We start from the raw sequence: 13,495 nt of genomic DNA, 5'->3' as shown, positions 1-13,495 counted from the left end.
CGCCGCAAAGGGGGGAAGCTGCCCACAGCTGAGATGCAGCCACCTCTGGGGTGGGGCAGGGGCTCGGTTATAGGGGGACACCTTGCCCAGTGCTAAGACATGGCCCCAGCAGGGTGGGCACGGGGGCTGGTTATAGGGGGATGTCACGGGCTCCCAGGTCGTGCCCACTCTTGGCCCATGCGGTCCCTGGGGGGAACCCCCATCAGTGCAAGAGCCCTTCTCGGGGGTCCAGCCCCCCGCCTCCTGGAACCGCACCGCTCTGAGCCTTAGCACGCTTGTCTCTGCCGTGGGCCCCTCAAGGAGACCCCCGGGTCCTCCACCCCCAGAGGGAATAAGGCCCCCCCCGAGCTCCCCACGCCCAGAGAGAATAATGCCCCCCTGTTCTCTAGACTGGAGTGACACTCAGCCGGCATAAAGCAGCAGGGTTTATTGAGCGTCTGAACCCAGCATAGGAAACTCTCTGGGCCTCAGGCCTGGCCCGCCTCAGCCCAGCACATCCCAGTCTCCCCTGCATCCAGCTGGGCTCTGCCTGCTCCCTCTCTCCAGCCCAGAGCCCCCCTGCTTCCCAGCTGGGCATCTGATCTCACCGGCCCCAAGTCCCCCCTCTGTCCATTGTCACCTGGTAAACAGGGTTGCCTGGGCCCCTTCTGGCTGGACCGGTCACCGGGGTCCTCTCTCCGCAGCCCATTGTCCCCCCACTGGCCAGACCCAACTGGGACTCCCAAGCTGGGGCTGCCGATCCCCAGTCGCTGGGGTCTCCACTCTCCAGGCCATTGGCCGGAGTCCCACGTTCCCTCGCTGGCCCTGTGTCCCCACAAACCCACTCTCCGACCCCCTTGTTAAACCCGTAACACCCAGGGAAACTGAGTCCCACCCCCTCTGCATGCAAACCACTGATAAAACCAAGAGAATCCCCCACTTTGTCACAGGGGACCCCACGCCTGATGCTGGGACCGGCCTCTCCAGCTGGCATCACTTATACAGGGACCCCTTGCCTGGCACAGAGACATGGCCCCTCTGTCTGGGGCTGGTTATAGGGGCCCCTTGCCTGATGACAGGATAGCCCCCCAGTCTGGTTCTAGGGGGCCCACACCTGATGCTGGGATGTAGCCCCCCCGGCTGGGCTGGTTACAGGAGCCCCTGGCAGGAGGCTGGGGCAGACCAGCTGGTGAGCAGTTGGACGTTATGTAAGACAGGAAGTGCAGCCAGTGAGATCCAGCTGAACGGTGATCTCCGCTCCCCCCGGGGTTGGTGGTTAGAGTGGGGGGAGGGGTGCTCACAGTACTCCTGGGTTCTCTCCCCAGCTCTGGGAGAGGAATGGGGCCTAGGGAGCTAGAGCAGAAAGCGGGCTGGGAGCCAGGATTCCGGGTCATAGCCGCTGTGTAACCTTGGGGGAAGTCACACCCCCTGTGCCTCAGTTTCCCTGCTCACCCTTACAATCCCAATACAGGGGCTGCAGAGGGCCAGGTCAAGGGGAGCTGCGCAGCACTCACCCCTATAGCCCCCCCAGTTGGGATCTGCACAGCAGCCAGCCTGACAGCACCCACCCCCATCTCATTCCTATTCCCAGCCAGGTTTGAGTCACTGCTTCCCGTGCCAAGGGCCCGTCTAGACCAAGCCAGCCCCAGGCGGGTCAGATTTTCATTTCCTCTTCGGTAAGCCAGGGGCCCAGGCAGGGGGGTGGAGTGGGAAGGCTGGGAGGCAGGACACCTGGGTTCTATCCCCACCTCTGCCACAGACCTGCTCTATGAGCGAGGGGCAAGGATGGCCTCCCTTGGGCCTCAGTTTCCCCCCCTTTGTCTGCTCCAGGCCAGGAGCTCCTGCAGGCAGGGACTGTGCCACGCCCAGCCCACACTGGGACCCCCAGCTCAGGCAGGGGAGCCATGCAGCACCCAGCACAATGGGGGGCCCTGATCTCAGGCCCAAGGGTCTATGGGGGACCCCATACAAGAAGAGGACTCCAAGCACCAGGGGTGGGAATGTAGCACTCCACACAATGTGGGCCCTGACCCAGCTGTGGCATGGGAGGCTGGAGGCGTATGGGGTGGTCAGTACAGTGGGGATCAGTGCAGCACCTGGCACTTCAGGTGGGAGGCCGAAGCAAAGACCCCCCCAGCCCCTGCTAAAGCCAGCATGAGGTGCCCTCACAGCCAGCCTGCCACCCAAGCTCCCCCAGCCCATCCACTCTGATCCGCCCCCCCCATCCTACAGTCGTGGGGTGCGTGGCACGGGCCACACAGCGCCGTCGCCCACCCCCCGACTGGAGTTCCAGGCCCGAGAGGAGACAAAAGCTGTTTAATTAGAGGCAAAGTAACCAGGCCCCGGTCACATGTCTGACCCTGGGGGATACACAGAGCAGTCCACACAGTGCATGCCCCCACCCCCCGGGTACCCCCCCCGCCACTCCCCTGAGATCGCCAGCTCTAAGTGCAAAATGGTGCAGTGAGAAAAGGGGGTAGTGCCTCGAAAGTGCAGGCTGAGGGCCTCTGAGCGCCAGGCCCGGCCCCACACCGAGACGCCCCTGCCCTGTATGTGTGGGTGTGGGGGGGGGGTCTCTGAGCACCAGGCCTGGCCCCTGCCCTGCAAGTGTGGGACCCTGAGCCACCCCCATGAGGGCAAGAGGAGGAGGAGGTCTCCCGCAGCAAGGCAGAGACACCGGCCAGTGCTCCGCCCCCAGCCCCCAGCGGGCCGGCTGGCTACACCCTACCTAGCCCTGAGCGGTTAAGGCCCGGCAGCCGCCCACTGGCGGGGGCAGCTGCGGCAGAGGTCAGGGGTCTGTCGGCAGTTTGCAGCATTGAAGGCACGAGCGGTGAAGGGCGGTGCCGGTCCCGGGGCTGGCTCTGGTTGGCACCGATCCTGCATGTTTCTCTGCGAGGCCGCTGAGGTCTCAGTGCTGCGTGGGAAAAACCCAGTTACCCTCGGAGCAGAGCAAAGGGGATACCCCCACAACCCACGGCACCGATCCCTGCCCCGCAGGCTGGCACCGATATCAAGGGGAGATGGCCTGGCCACCTCACAGCTTAGCCCCACTGCCCCCTCCCTGCCTGGGGGGCAGAGACCAGCCAGGGCACAGGCCCCATGGCTGGACAACCGGTAGCCAGGGAGGTTTGCCTGAGTCTGCAGAGAGCCTGAGCCCTTCACTTCAAGAGACAGAAAGAGACACCTCCAGGCACCTGAACTCCCACCCCAGCAAGGGGCTTTGTTGGGGGTCAGGAGCACAGGAGCCCATGCCCCCCAACTGCTGGGGACCCAGGCTGCCACCCTTGGGGGCAGGGGATGAGGGACCCCCTCCGGCCCCAAGGTCTGGAACAGGACCGTGGCTGTGGGATGCAGCCAGGCCCTCCAAAGCCCCATCCTGGTTCTGTGCCACCTGGAGGTGCCCCTGGGAAGCCAGGAAGGGGGCAGGCTAACAGGCTGGGGCTGGCCTGTGCCATACCGCGGTGCTCCTGGTGCTGCGCGGTCTGGCCCGGGTGCCGTGGGCCGGGCTCTCCAGGCTCTCCAGGCGCTGGGTGAGAGCCAGCTTCTGCTGGATGGCCATGCGCAGCAAGGAGCTGAGCGTCTTCTTCTCATCCTCCGCCACGGCCAGCTGCCGCTGCATCTCGTCCAGCTGGGAGACGTACTGGTCACACCTGGGGGACACAGGGGGGTCAGGCTGGGGGTTCCGCCTGCCCCGGCTCGGTCCCCTGTGGCTAGCCCTGCCCCCTAAGTAGCCCCATCCCCACCCAGTAGTCCTGCTTCCTGGCGGGCAGTTCCAGCCCTGTGCCCATCGGGGGCTCCCCTCACCGGCTGGCAAACATGGCACGTAGGGAGGAGAAGGTGGTGGCGTCCTCCTTCAAGGCCTTCAGCTCGCGGCGCAGCTTGAGCATGGTGTCCGACACCAGGGCTTTCTCCCCCTCGTACTGCCCCTTCAGGTTGGAGAGCGCCGCCTCCGCTGTCTGGGAGGAGATGGGGGTGAGAGCCGGGTGGGCCCATGCCCCCCCCCCGCAACCCCACCCTCTGCCCGCTGGGGGAGACGGGAGGTGGGAGCTGGACGGGCCCGTGGCCCCCACTCCCGCAACCCCACCCTCTGCCCTCTGGGGGGAGAGAGCCGGAGGGCCCGTGCCCCCCCTCCCGCAACTCCACCCTCTGGGGGGAGAGAGCCGGAGGGCCTGTGCCCCCCCTCCCGCAACCCCACCCTCTGCCCTCTGGGGGAGACGGGAGGTTGGAGCTGGACGGGCCCGTGCCCCCCCTCCCGCAACCCCACCCTCTGCCCTCTGGGGGGAGAGAGCCGGAGGGCCCGTGCCCCCCCTCCCGCAACTCCACCCTCTGGGGGGAGAGAGCCGGAGGGCCTGTGCCCCCCCTCCCGCAACCCCACCCTCTGCCCTCTGGGGGGAGAGAGCCGGAGGGCCCGTGCCCCCCCCCCCGCAACCCCACCCTCTGCCCGCTGGGGGAGACGGGAGGTGGGAGCTGGACGGGCCCGTGGCCCCCACTCCCACAACCCCACCCTCTGCCCTCTGGGGGGAGAGAGCCGGAGGGCCCGTGCCCCCCCTCCCGCAACTCCACCCTCTGGGGGGAGAGAGCCGGAGGGCCTGTGCCCCCCCTCCCGCAACCCCACCCTCTGCCCTCTGGGGGAGACGGGAGGTGGGAGCTGGACGGGCCCGTGCCCCCCCTCCCGCAACCCCACCCTCTGCCCTCTGGGGGGAGAGAGCCGGAGGGCCCGTGCCCCCCCTCCCGCAACTCCACCCTCTGCCCTCTGGGGGAGACGGGAGGTGGGAGCTGGACGGGCCCGTGCCCCCCCTCCCGCAACCCCACCCTCTGCCCTCTGGGGGAGACGGAAGGTGGGAGCTGGACGGGCCCGTGCCCCCCACCATGCAACAAGGCGGTGTGGGGAGGGGAGAGCCGGATGGGCCCACACCCCCTGCATGCAATCCCCATCCCCCACCCACAACCTCTGCCCTCTGGGGGGAGCTGGGGGGTGAGAGCCGGAGGGCCCACACCCCCACGCATCCGGACACACCCACAGACGGCTGTGGAGACGGGGGTGAGAGCCAGCTGGGCCCGCAGCCCCCACCCCCACCCAGCCTCTGCCCTCTGGGGGGCGAGACCCGGACAAGCCCATGTCCCCGGACATGCCCACAGCCCCCCCATACAGAGAGCCTCTGCATCTCGGAGTCAGTTGGGCCTGCGCCCCCCACATACACAGCTCCCACTGCAGCCACAACCCTCCCCCCATTAAAGGAGATGGCTGACTGGATCCAGACAGGCTGCCCCATGGCCCCTTAAAGGGAGGGCTTAAGGTGCCCGGGGGCATGGACGAGCCCCCCGCAGCGCGCCCACCTGCTTGTTGGCCTTGAGCACAGTGCGCAGTGTGGCGATCTGCTCCCGCTTGGTGCTGAGCAGGGAGCGAAGCTTCATCACCTCTTCAGCCAGCACCTCCTTGTCCTGCTCCAGCTCGGCGGCTGGCGGGCCCTGCCCGGGGGGCCGCTGCCGCCACAGGACCAGCGCCCCCTGCAGGTGCCCCAGCTGCTCCCGCAGCACCACCGCCAGGTTGGAGACATTGAGGGGCTCCCCAGCGGGTGACTGGTCCTCACAGGGCCCCGCCCCTGGCTCCGGCTGGAGATGGGTCTTGCCCGCCGGCTCCCTCTTGCCCAGCAGCCTCCTGGTGCCGCGCCCGTCCCGGTAATAATCCAGCACCACCCGCTGCGGCGTCAGGCCACGCCAGGCGCAGACCTGGTGGTAGAGGGTGGCCAGTTCCTCCGTCAGCCCCAGCAGCTCCTCCTGGGCCTGGGCCAGCCGGGCCTGCAGCTCCCCTGCCAGCTTCCGGGAGGCCCGCAGCTGCCCCTCCAGCTGCGCCACCAGGTCCTGCCAGGGCTGGGGCTCCGGGGATGCTGGCCTGGCCTTGAGCTGCTCCAGGAGGAGGCCATTGCGCTGCTGCTGATCTGTCAAGGCCACCCTGGCGCTGTCCAGCTGCCCCCGGGCCTCCTGCACATCAGCTGCCAGGGAGGCTTTCTCCCGGTCCACCTGCAGAGAGAGAAATGGCAGGCCTGTGAGCATGGGGTCTTGTGTGTTAGAGTGGCAGGGGTTGGGGGGCGGGGGGGCTGTGATGAAGCAGAACTGTTCTTAATGTTTCCTCTGAATACTGTAGGGGTGCCTCAGTTTCCCCTAGGCATTTCATAAGTCTTTAGAGGGTGGGATAAGGCAGGGGGTGTAATTGTTGCAGAGCAAAGGGCCAGGGTCTATAAATGGCGACACTCTGTCTCCTGGCCACTGATGTCCTGGGCCCTTCCCCCTGCCAGGTGAGAGCTAAAGGATTGGAGAACAAAGGGATCCGGTGACCTCCTGGCCCGGGAAAGGGACAAAGCCCAGAGCAGGGGGGGGCTGGAGGGAGTTTCAGTTTGGGGCTGGCTGGGGACATGGAGTGAAGGGCAGACGGGGTTGTCTGGCTCACTGCCCCCCAAAATGGACCCGGCTGAGGGGTCCTGTTCTCTGCACCTACAAGCTCTGTGTTAAACCCTGTTCCTGTTGTCTAAAAAGCCTTCTGATTTATTGGCTGGCTGAGAGTCCCGTCTGACTGCGGAGTTGGGGGGCAGGACCCTCTGGCCCCCCCAGGACCCTGCCTGAGCAGACTCGCTGTGGGAAGCGCCCGTAGGGGCAGGGGAGGCTGGAGGCTCCGGGGTCAGACCCAGGAAGGGGGAAGCCGGGGGAGCTGTGTGTCCTGCAGACAGGCTGCTTCCCGAGAGGAGACTCCCCCAGAGTCCTGCCCGGCTACGTAGGAAGCAGATCCAGAGCATTGCCCGTGGACCCCGTGACAGGGGCTGGGAGCCAGGACTCCTGGGATCTCTCCCCAAACACCCTCAGAGGGTTGAGGAAGGGGAGCAAGGGGTTTCGTGGATTAGAGCAGGGGGGGCTGGGAGCCAGGACTCCTGGGTTCAATCCCCAATTTGGCACAGATTGGCTGTGACCTTTGGCACACCTCTCTCCCCTCCCCCCGTGGTTCCAGTTCAGGGACTTGGTGTGTGCGCCAGGCGCCAGTCTCCATGGGGGGGAAGGGGGCATACGGCACCCAGCACACGATGGGGGGGCTCCCGGGCCGTGTCTCCGGGTGCTGTGCGGGTTCGGCGGGAAGCCAGAACAGCAGCGTTGTGGCTACCAAGCACAAGGGCGTGTTGTGGAAAGCCCCAGGGGGCTGGATGGTTACAGCACCTGCTTGCCAGGGGCTCGGAGATCTGCTGGGTGCCAGAGACAACTTGGGGGAGGGGGCTCCGCAGAAGCCAAGCCAGAGCTGGCATGGAGGCCTGGCGCAGCGTTAACCTGGCAGGGCCCAGGTGCAGCCACCAAGCGAGACAAGATGCGCTCTGCGGGGGGCCTGCTGCTGCAGGATGTGGGGTGTACCAGTGGCTTCCTGCCTTGCTCCACCCCCTCAGCAAGGGCGACCGCGCAGGCGAGAGCCAGCTGCGGGCGACGCTGGGAGACAGGCCCGAGCGCAAGGGATTCCCAGTTCACACCAGCTGGAAGCCAGCCCCGCTGACTTCAGTCTGTGACATTCCAGGGGCAAAATGGGTGGGGGCAGGGAAGGCTGCTTCCTGGTTACTGAAGTCTTAATGGCCTCATTAATGTGCAGAGAAGGGGGGTTGGCAATGAAGGGGTTAACTGATGACACATTCCTCCCCCCCGCCCCGCAGCTGCTCCTGCCAATCGGGCTGCCCATTGCTACTGGCTAGGCCCCTCTTCACCCACCTAATGGGCTCAGCCCTTCATCCACTCCTGGATCTGAACCGGGGTCGGGTACAGGGCAGGAGACACCAGGCCACCCTCCCCTGGCACAAGACCCCCACCGCGAGGTGCTCAGCCGCCCCATACCCTGCCCTGAGCCTCCAGACCCCCTCCCCCTAACACAAGATGCTCCGGGATCTTCCCTTACCCGGAATGGCTGGAACCCCGAGACCTGCCCCAAGCTACGCCCCAGGCCCTGCCCCCACCTTGAGGCAGCAAGAAACCCCCATGCCCCCACCCACAACCTGGAGCAGGCCGCGCCCCACTGACCAGAGCAGCAGGGAACCCCCCAGGCCCCGCCCCTGACCTGGAGCAGCTGCTGCCGCAGCTTGGGCACCTCGGCCAGGCTGAGCTCACTGAAGAGGTCGGCGACGAGGCTGGGCGCAGGGCGGGCGTGGGGAGTGGACGCCCGCTCCCCGAAGTCCCCCACGCTGGCGCTGCCATTGGCAAAGCCGCTGTCCAGCTCCTCATCCTGGCTTAGCTCCTCCAGGCCGGCCTGCAGGCTGCCCAGCGAGCCGGGGCGGCCCCCGGTGCAGGCCGCCAGCTCCCGCCGCAGCTCCCGCCGCTGCTCCCGCTCCACCGCCAGCATCTCCAGCGCCTCCTCCAGCTGCCGCTCCGCCAGCTCCCGCAGCCGCCCCAGCTCCTCCAGCTGGGCTCCGGCCAGCACTGCCTCCTCATCCCGGCACCGCAGCTCGTGCTTCAGGGCCTCAAACTCCACCTGCCGGGGGGGGGCGTCAGGACTCCTGGGGTCTCCCCTCAGCTCTGAGAGGGGAGTGGGGGCTAGTGGGTTAGAGCAGAGGGCGCTGGGAGCCAGGACTCCCGGGTTCTCTCCCTGGCTCTGAGAGGGCAGTGGGGGCTAGTGGGTTAGAGCAGGGGGCGCTGGGAGCCAGGACTCCTGGGTTCTCTCCCCAAACACCCTCAGAGGGTTGAGGAGGGGAAGCAAGAGTTAGCACAGGCCACATAAGCGGTTTCCTCGCCCTCTCCTGTCCCAAGTGAGGCACAATCAGCCCCTCCAGCACAGGGGCCCCAGGCGATCTTCCCGCCATCCCGAGAGGCTGGGGGCGAGGTACCTGGTTGCCCTTGAGCAGGGACACCTGCTTCTGCAGGGAGATGTTCTCCTCCTCCAGCTCAGCGCAGTCCTGCAGCTGCCGCAGCTCCCGGCTCTTGTACTGCTTCAACTCCTCCCGCAGCTGGGCCTTCTCTGCCTCCAAGGCCTGGCACTCCTGGGGTAAAGGGGCACCATTAATGCCCCCAAGGAGCAGGAGAGGGCCCACCCAGGATCCCTGGGGGAAAGGAGAGAGCCTGGGGACCCAAGCTACGGCACAGCCCACCTCAGGGGCATCGCGGGCCCCGAGTGCTCACTGGCCTAAGGGGGGAGTTTGGGGGGGGGCAGAGACAGAACCTGCTGTAACACTTGGTATGAATCCTGCGTGCGCCTCACTTTCCCCAGCTGGTAACTAGGTGGTGGGGAAAGGCTGCTCGCTCTCGGGGAGGTGGGAATGGCACCTGGCTGTCCCAGGTTTGGGGCCCAGGCCAACATGTAGACAATGGCAAATCCAATCACCGGGCCATTTACTACCTAGCAACTAAGGACCACACACATCCAGCCACTGCAAGCAGCAAGGGAACCAAGAGCTATGGGGGGGGGGAGGGGGACAGGTGGGATGGGACAGAGGAGAGAGGGACAAAGCAGGAGCCAAGGGGACACCCTTTGGCTGGGCTCTGTGTAACCAGGCCAGGCCAGGCCGTAACTTCCTGTTCTCTGTGCTAACCAAGGACCATCTACGCTGGGTCCAGACACCCAATAACCCCCTGTTGAGAGCCGCTGAAGGGGGCAGTGCTCTCTCTTGGGGTACAAGCCTCCCACAGGTCTCAGCGTAGCAGCCATGTTAGTCTGTATTCGCAAAAAGAACAGGAGGACTTGTGGCACCCGAGAGACTAACCAATTTATTTGAGCATGAGCTTTCGTGAGCTACAGCTCACTTCATCGGATGCATTTGGTGCAAAATACAGTGGGGAGATTTCTATACAGAGAGAACATGAAACAATGGGTGTGACCAGACACACTGTAACCAGAGCGATCCCTTAACGTGAGCGGTTACCAGTGGCGGGGGGAGGGGGGGCGGCTTTTGTAGTGATAATCAAGGTGGGCCATTTCCAGCAGTTGACAAGAATGTGAGGAACAGTGGGGGGGAGGGGGGGAATAAACATGGGGAAATAGTTTTACTTTGTGTAATGACCCATCCACTCCCAGTCTCTAGTCAAGCCTAAGTTAATTGTATCCAGTTTGCAAATGAATTCCAATTCAGCAGTCTCTCTTGGAGTCTGGTTTTGAAGTTTTTTGTTGAAGTATTGTCACTTTTAGGTCTGTAATCGAGTGACCAGAGAGACTGAAGTGATCTCCGCCTGGTTTTTGAAGGTTATAATTCTTGACGTCTGATTTGTGTCCATTTATTCCTTTACGTAGAGACTGTCCGGTTTGGCCAACGTACATGGCAGAGGGGCATTGCTGGCACATGTCACACTGGTAGACGTGCAGGTGAACGAGCCTTGGTAGCGTGGCTGATGTGCTCAGGCCCTACGATTAGCCTCCCACAGGCGTCCCATTGAGGTGGGCTCGCTGCAGGGAGCGTCCAGCATGAGGCAGGGGTGCGGAAGGCTCCGAGGGTCAGTCCCAGGAGGCTGGGGAAGCCAAGGGGGAAAGAGGGCACAGGGGACCGCAGGGCACTCACCTGGCGCAGGCCCTGCAGGGCGGCACGCAGCCGCTCGCTCTCAGCGCCCGCGTTGCTCAGCCGGCATTGCAGCTGCCTCAGCTCCCCCTGCTGCTCCCCCAGGCGGGCTGCGAGCTGGGCCTCGCTGGCCGCAGCCTCACGCACCAGGCTCTCCTCCCGGGTCTCCCCGGCCACCGCTGCCCGCCGGTGGCTGCTGTGGCACTCAGCCAGGGCCTGCCGGACGCAGGGCAGAGAGAGGTCACTGGGGAGGAGGTGTCCGGCACGCGACGTGCTCTGCAGAATGCTGGGTGCAATGGGCACACACAGGGCGCTGGGCCAGGGCATGTGGGGGGCTCCCCCTGGCAGTGCCCAGGCTGACCCCATTCTGGGCACACACACAGGGCGCTGGGCCAGGGCATGTGGGGGGCTCCCCCCGGCAGTGCCCAGGCTGACCCCATTCTGGGCACACACACAGGGCGCTGGGCCAGGGCACGTGGGGGGCTCCCCCAGCAGTGCCCAGGCTGACCCCATTCTGGGCACACACACAGGGCGCTGGGCCAGGGCACGTGGGGGGCTCCCCCCGGCAGTGCCCAGGCTGACCCCATTCTGGGCACACACACAGGGCGCTGGGCCAGGGCACGTGGGGGGCTCCCCCCGGCAGTGCCCAGGCTGACCCCATTCTGGGCACACACACAGGGCGCTGGGCCAGGGCACGTGGGGGGCTCCCCCCGGCGGTGCCCAGGCTGACCCCATTCTGGGCACACACGCAGGGCGCTGGGCCAGGGCACGTGGGGGGCTCCCCCCGGCAGTGCCCAGGCTGACCCCATTCTGGGCACACGCAGGGCGCTGGGCCAGGGCACGTGGGGGGCTCCCCCCGGCAGTGCCCAGGCTGACCCCATTCTGGGCACACACACAGGGCGCTGGGCCAGGGCACGTGGGGGGCTCCCCCCGGCGGTGCCCAGGCTGACCCCATTCTGGGCACACACGCAGGGCGCTGGGCCAGGGCACGTGGGGGGCTCGCCCTAGTGGTAACTGGGCTGACCCTGTTCTGTGCCTGCCAGCCCCTTACCTCCTTCATTTGGGACAGCTCCGAGCTCAGCCCCTCCAGCTGCCCCTCCAGCTCCCCGCAGCGCTGCTTGAGCTCCCCGTTCTCCTCCAGCACCGCCAGCCCGTACTGGGCGGCCTGGACCTTCTCCTGCGTCGCCTCCTGCAGCTCGGCCGCCAGGCGCCCCAGCTCCGCCTGCAGCTGGGCCAGGTCTGCGGGCGCTTGCACCAACTCCATGGTGGGCACCGGGGGGCAGGGCTGGGTCCCGGCGGGGGGCAGCGGGCACGCCTGTGGGCGGGGAGAGGCTGTAACCTCCTGCAGACACCACACACCTGTGCCCTAGCCCCCTCCCGTATGCGGCCCTGAAGCGGGGAGATGCAGACCTACCACTCCATGGGGAGGCAGGAGGGTGCAGGGGGAGGGGCAGGCGCCCTACCCCCAGGGGTGGGGGGGGAGGGGCAGAGGGGGCCCCCCAGGGGTGGGGGGGAGGGGCAGAGGGCCACCCCGGAGTGGGGGGGAGGGGAGGCGACGAGGGGGGAGGGGCAGAGGGGGCCCCCAGGAGCGGGGGGGGCAGCGACAGGGGGGAGAGGAGCGGGGGAGGGGCCGGGGCAGAGGACCCCCCAGGAGCGGGGGGAGGGGCTAACGGTCCCCACGAGGCGGTTGGCTCTGTGGCTCCCCTCGCGCCCGGCGCCCTGGAGCGGCGCGGCCGCCCCCTGCCCCTCGGCGCTCACCCGGCCTCTGCTCCGCGGCCACCGCCAGGCCCGGCCCGGCCCCGCCCCCCGCCTCTATATACGCCCCGCCCCGCCCCGCCCCGCCCCGTTTGAAATTCCTCGCGCGCCTCACGGAGCGCACGCCCCGTCCCTGTTCTGATTCGCCGGGCAGCACCTCATCCCGCCCCCTTCCCCCTCTTCCGATTGGTCGCTGCCTTTCTTTCTCTCAGCCGATAGGCCGAGCTCTTAGGTAGCCCCGCCCCGCCACGCCTTGCGTGCTTGGCCGCCTTGCGGCCTCTACAGTACCTCCTTCTCATTCGATTGGACGAGCTCCGTCTAGCCCCGCCCTTCCTCTCTCCGGGGTCTCTGATTGGTCGTTTTCTCCCATCCTTCCCGCCTAACCCACGAAGCGCGAGGCTTCCCCAGGGCTTCGTCTCCTGATTGGCTGGAGCTTCCCTTCGCCCCTCCAGACCCGCCCATTAGTCGGAGGAGGTCGAGAAGCTCTGGATTGACAAGGCCAAAGCCAATGGGAACGAACCTCCTTGGGGCTGGCCCTCTCTGCCATTGGCTCAGAGATAGCCAGAGGGGCCCACGCTTCCCTCTGCCGCCAAACATAGCCCCCAGGAAACGCCCCCCGCCCAGGGGCTGATGGGAGTGACGCCAACGGCCCTGCCCCCGGGGCTGATGGGAGCGACGCCAACGGCCCTGCCCCCGGGGCCGACGGGAGTGACGCCAACGGCCCTGACCCCGGGGCCGACGGGAGTGACGCCAACGGCCCTGCCCCCGGGGCTGACGGGAGCGACGCCAACGGCCCTGCCCCAGGGGCTGACGGGAGTGACGCCAACGGCCCTGCCCCAGGGGCTGACGGGAGTGACGCCAACGGCCCTGCCCCCGGGGCTGACGGGAGTGACGCCAACGGCCCTGCCCCAGGGGCTGACGGGAGTGACGCCAACGGCCCTGCCCCCGGGGCCGATGGGAGCGACGCCAACGGCCCTGCCCCAGGGGCTGACGGGAGCGACGCCAACGGCCCTGCCCCAGGGGCTGATGGGAGCGACGCCAACGGCCCTGCCCCCGGGGCTGATGGGAGTGACGCCAACGGCCCTGCCCCAGGGGCTGACGGGAGCGACGCCAACGGCCCTGCCCCCGGGGCCGACGGGAGCGACGCCAACGGCCCTGCCCCAGGGGCTGACGGGAGCGACGCCAACGGCCCTGACCCCGGGGCCGACGGGAGGGGTGCCGAGCGGCTGCCATGACTGTCCCCCCTTGGCCCGAGCGAC

General features: G+C 67.0%; 1 protein-coding gene across 1 annotated transcript; it reads right to left on the bottom strand.

Annotated features, from left to right (window-relative positions):
* Positions 1-2,413: 2,413 nt before the first annotated feature.
* On the bottom strand, positions 2,414-12,285 carry LOC144279072 (protein bicaudal D homolog 1-like). Its single transcript, XM_077840513.1, has 9 exons — positions 12,240-12,285; positions 11,533-11,796; positions 10,485-10,697; positions 8,823-8,975; positions 8,060-8,470; positions 5,317-6,000; positions 3,784-3,935; positions 3,437-3,629; positions 2,414-2,893 (listed from the first exon to the last, which is right to left on the bottom strand). Exons 2-9 carry the CDS (start codon positions 11,743-11,745, stop codon positions 2,888-2,890), a joined length of 2,025 nt encoding a protein of 674 aa, XP_077696639.1. The 5' UTR covers positions 11,746-11,796; positions 12,240-12,285; the 3' UTR covers positions 2,414-2,887.
* Positions 12,286-13,495: the final 1,210 nt, after the last annotated feature.

This window comes from Eretmochelys imbricata, chromosome 23, assembly GCF_965152235.1.
Source record: "Eretmochelys imbricata isolate rEreImb1 chromosome 23, rEreImb1.hap1, whole genome shotgun sequence".
In the NCBI taxonomy this organism is placed as follows: domain Eukaryota; kingdom Metazoa; phylum Chordata; order Testudines; family Cheloniidae; genus Eretmochelys; species Eretmochelys imbricata.
Note: the sequence above shows the minus strand (reverse complement) of the source record. Positions and strands in the feature narration are given on the sequence as shown.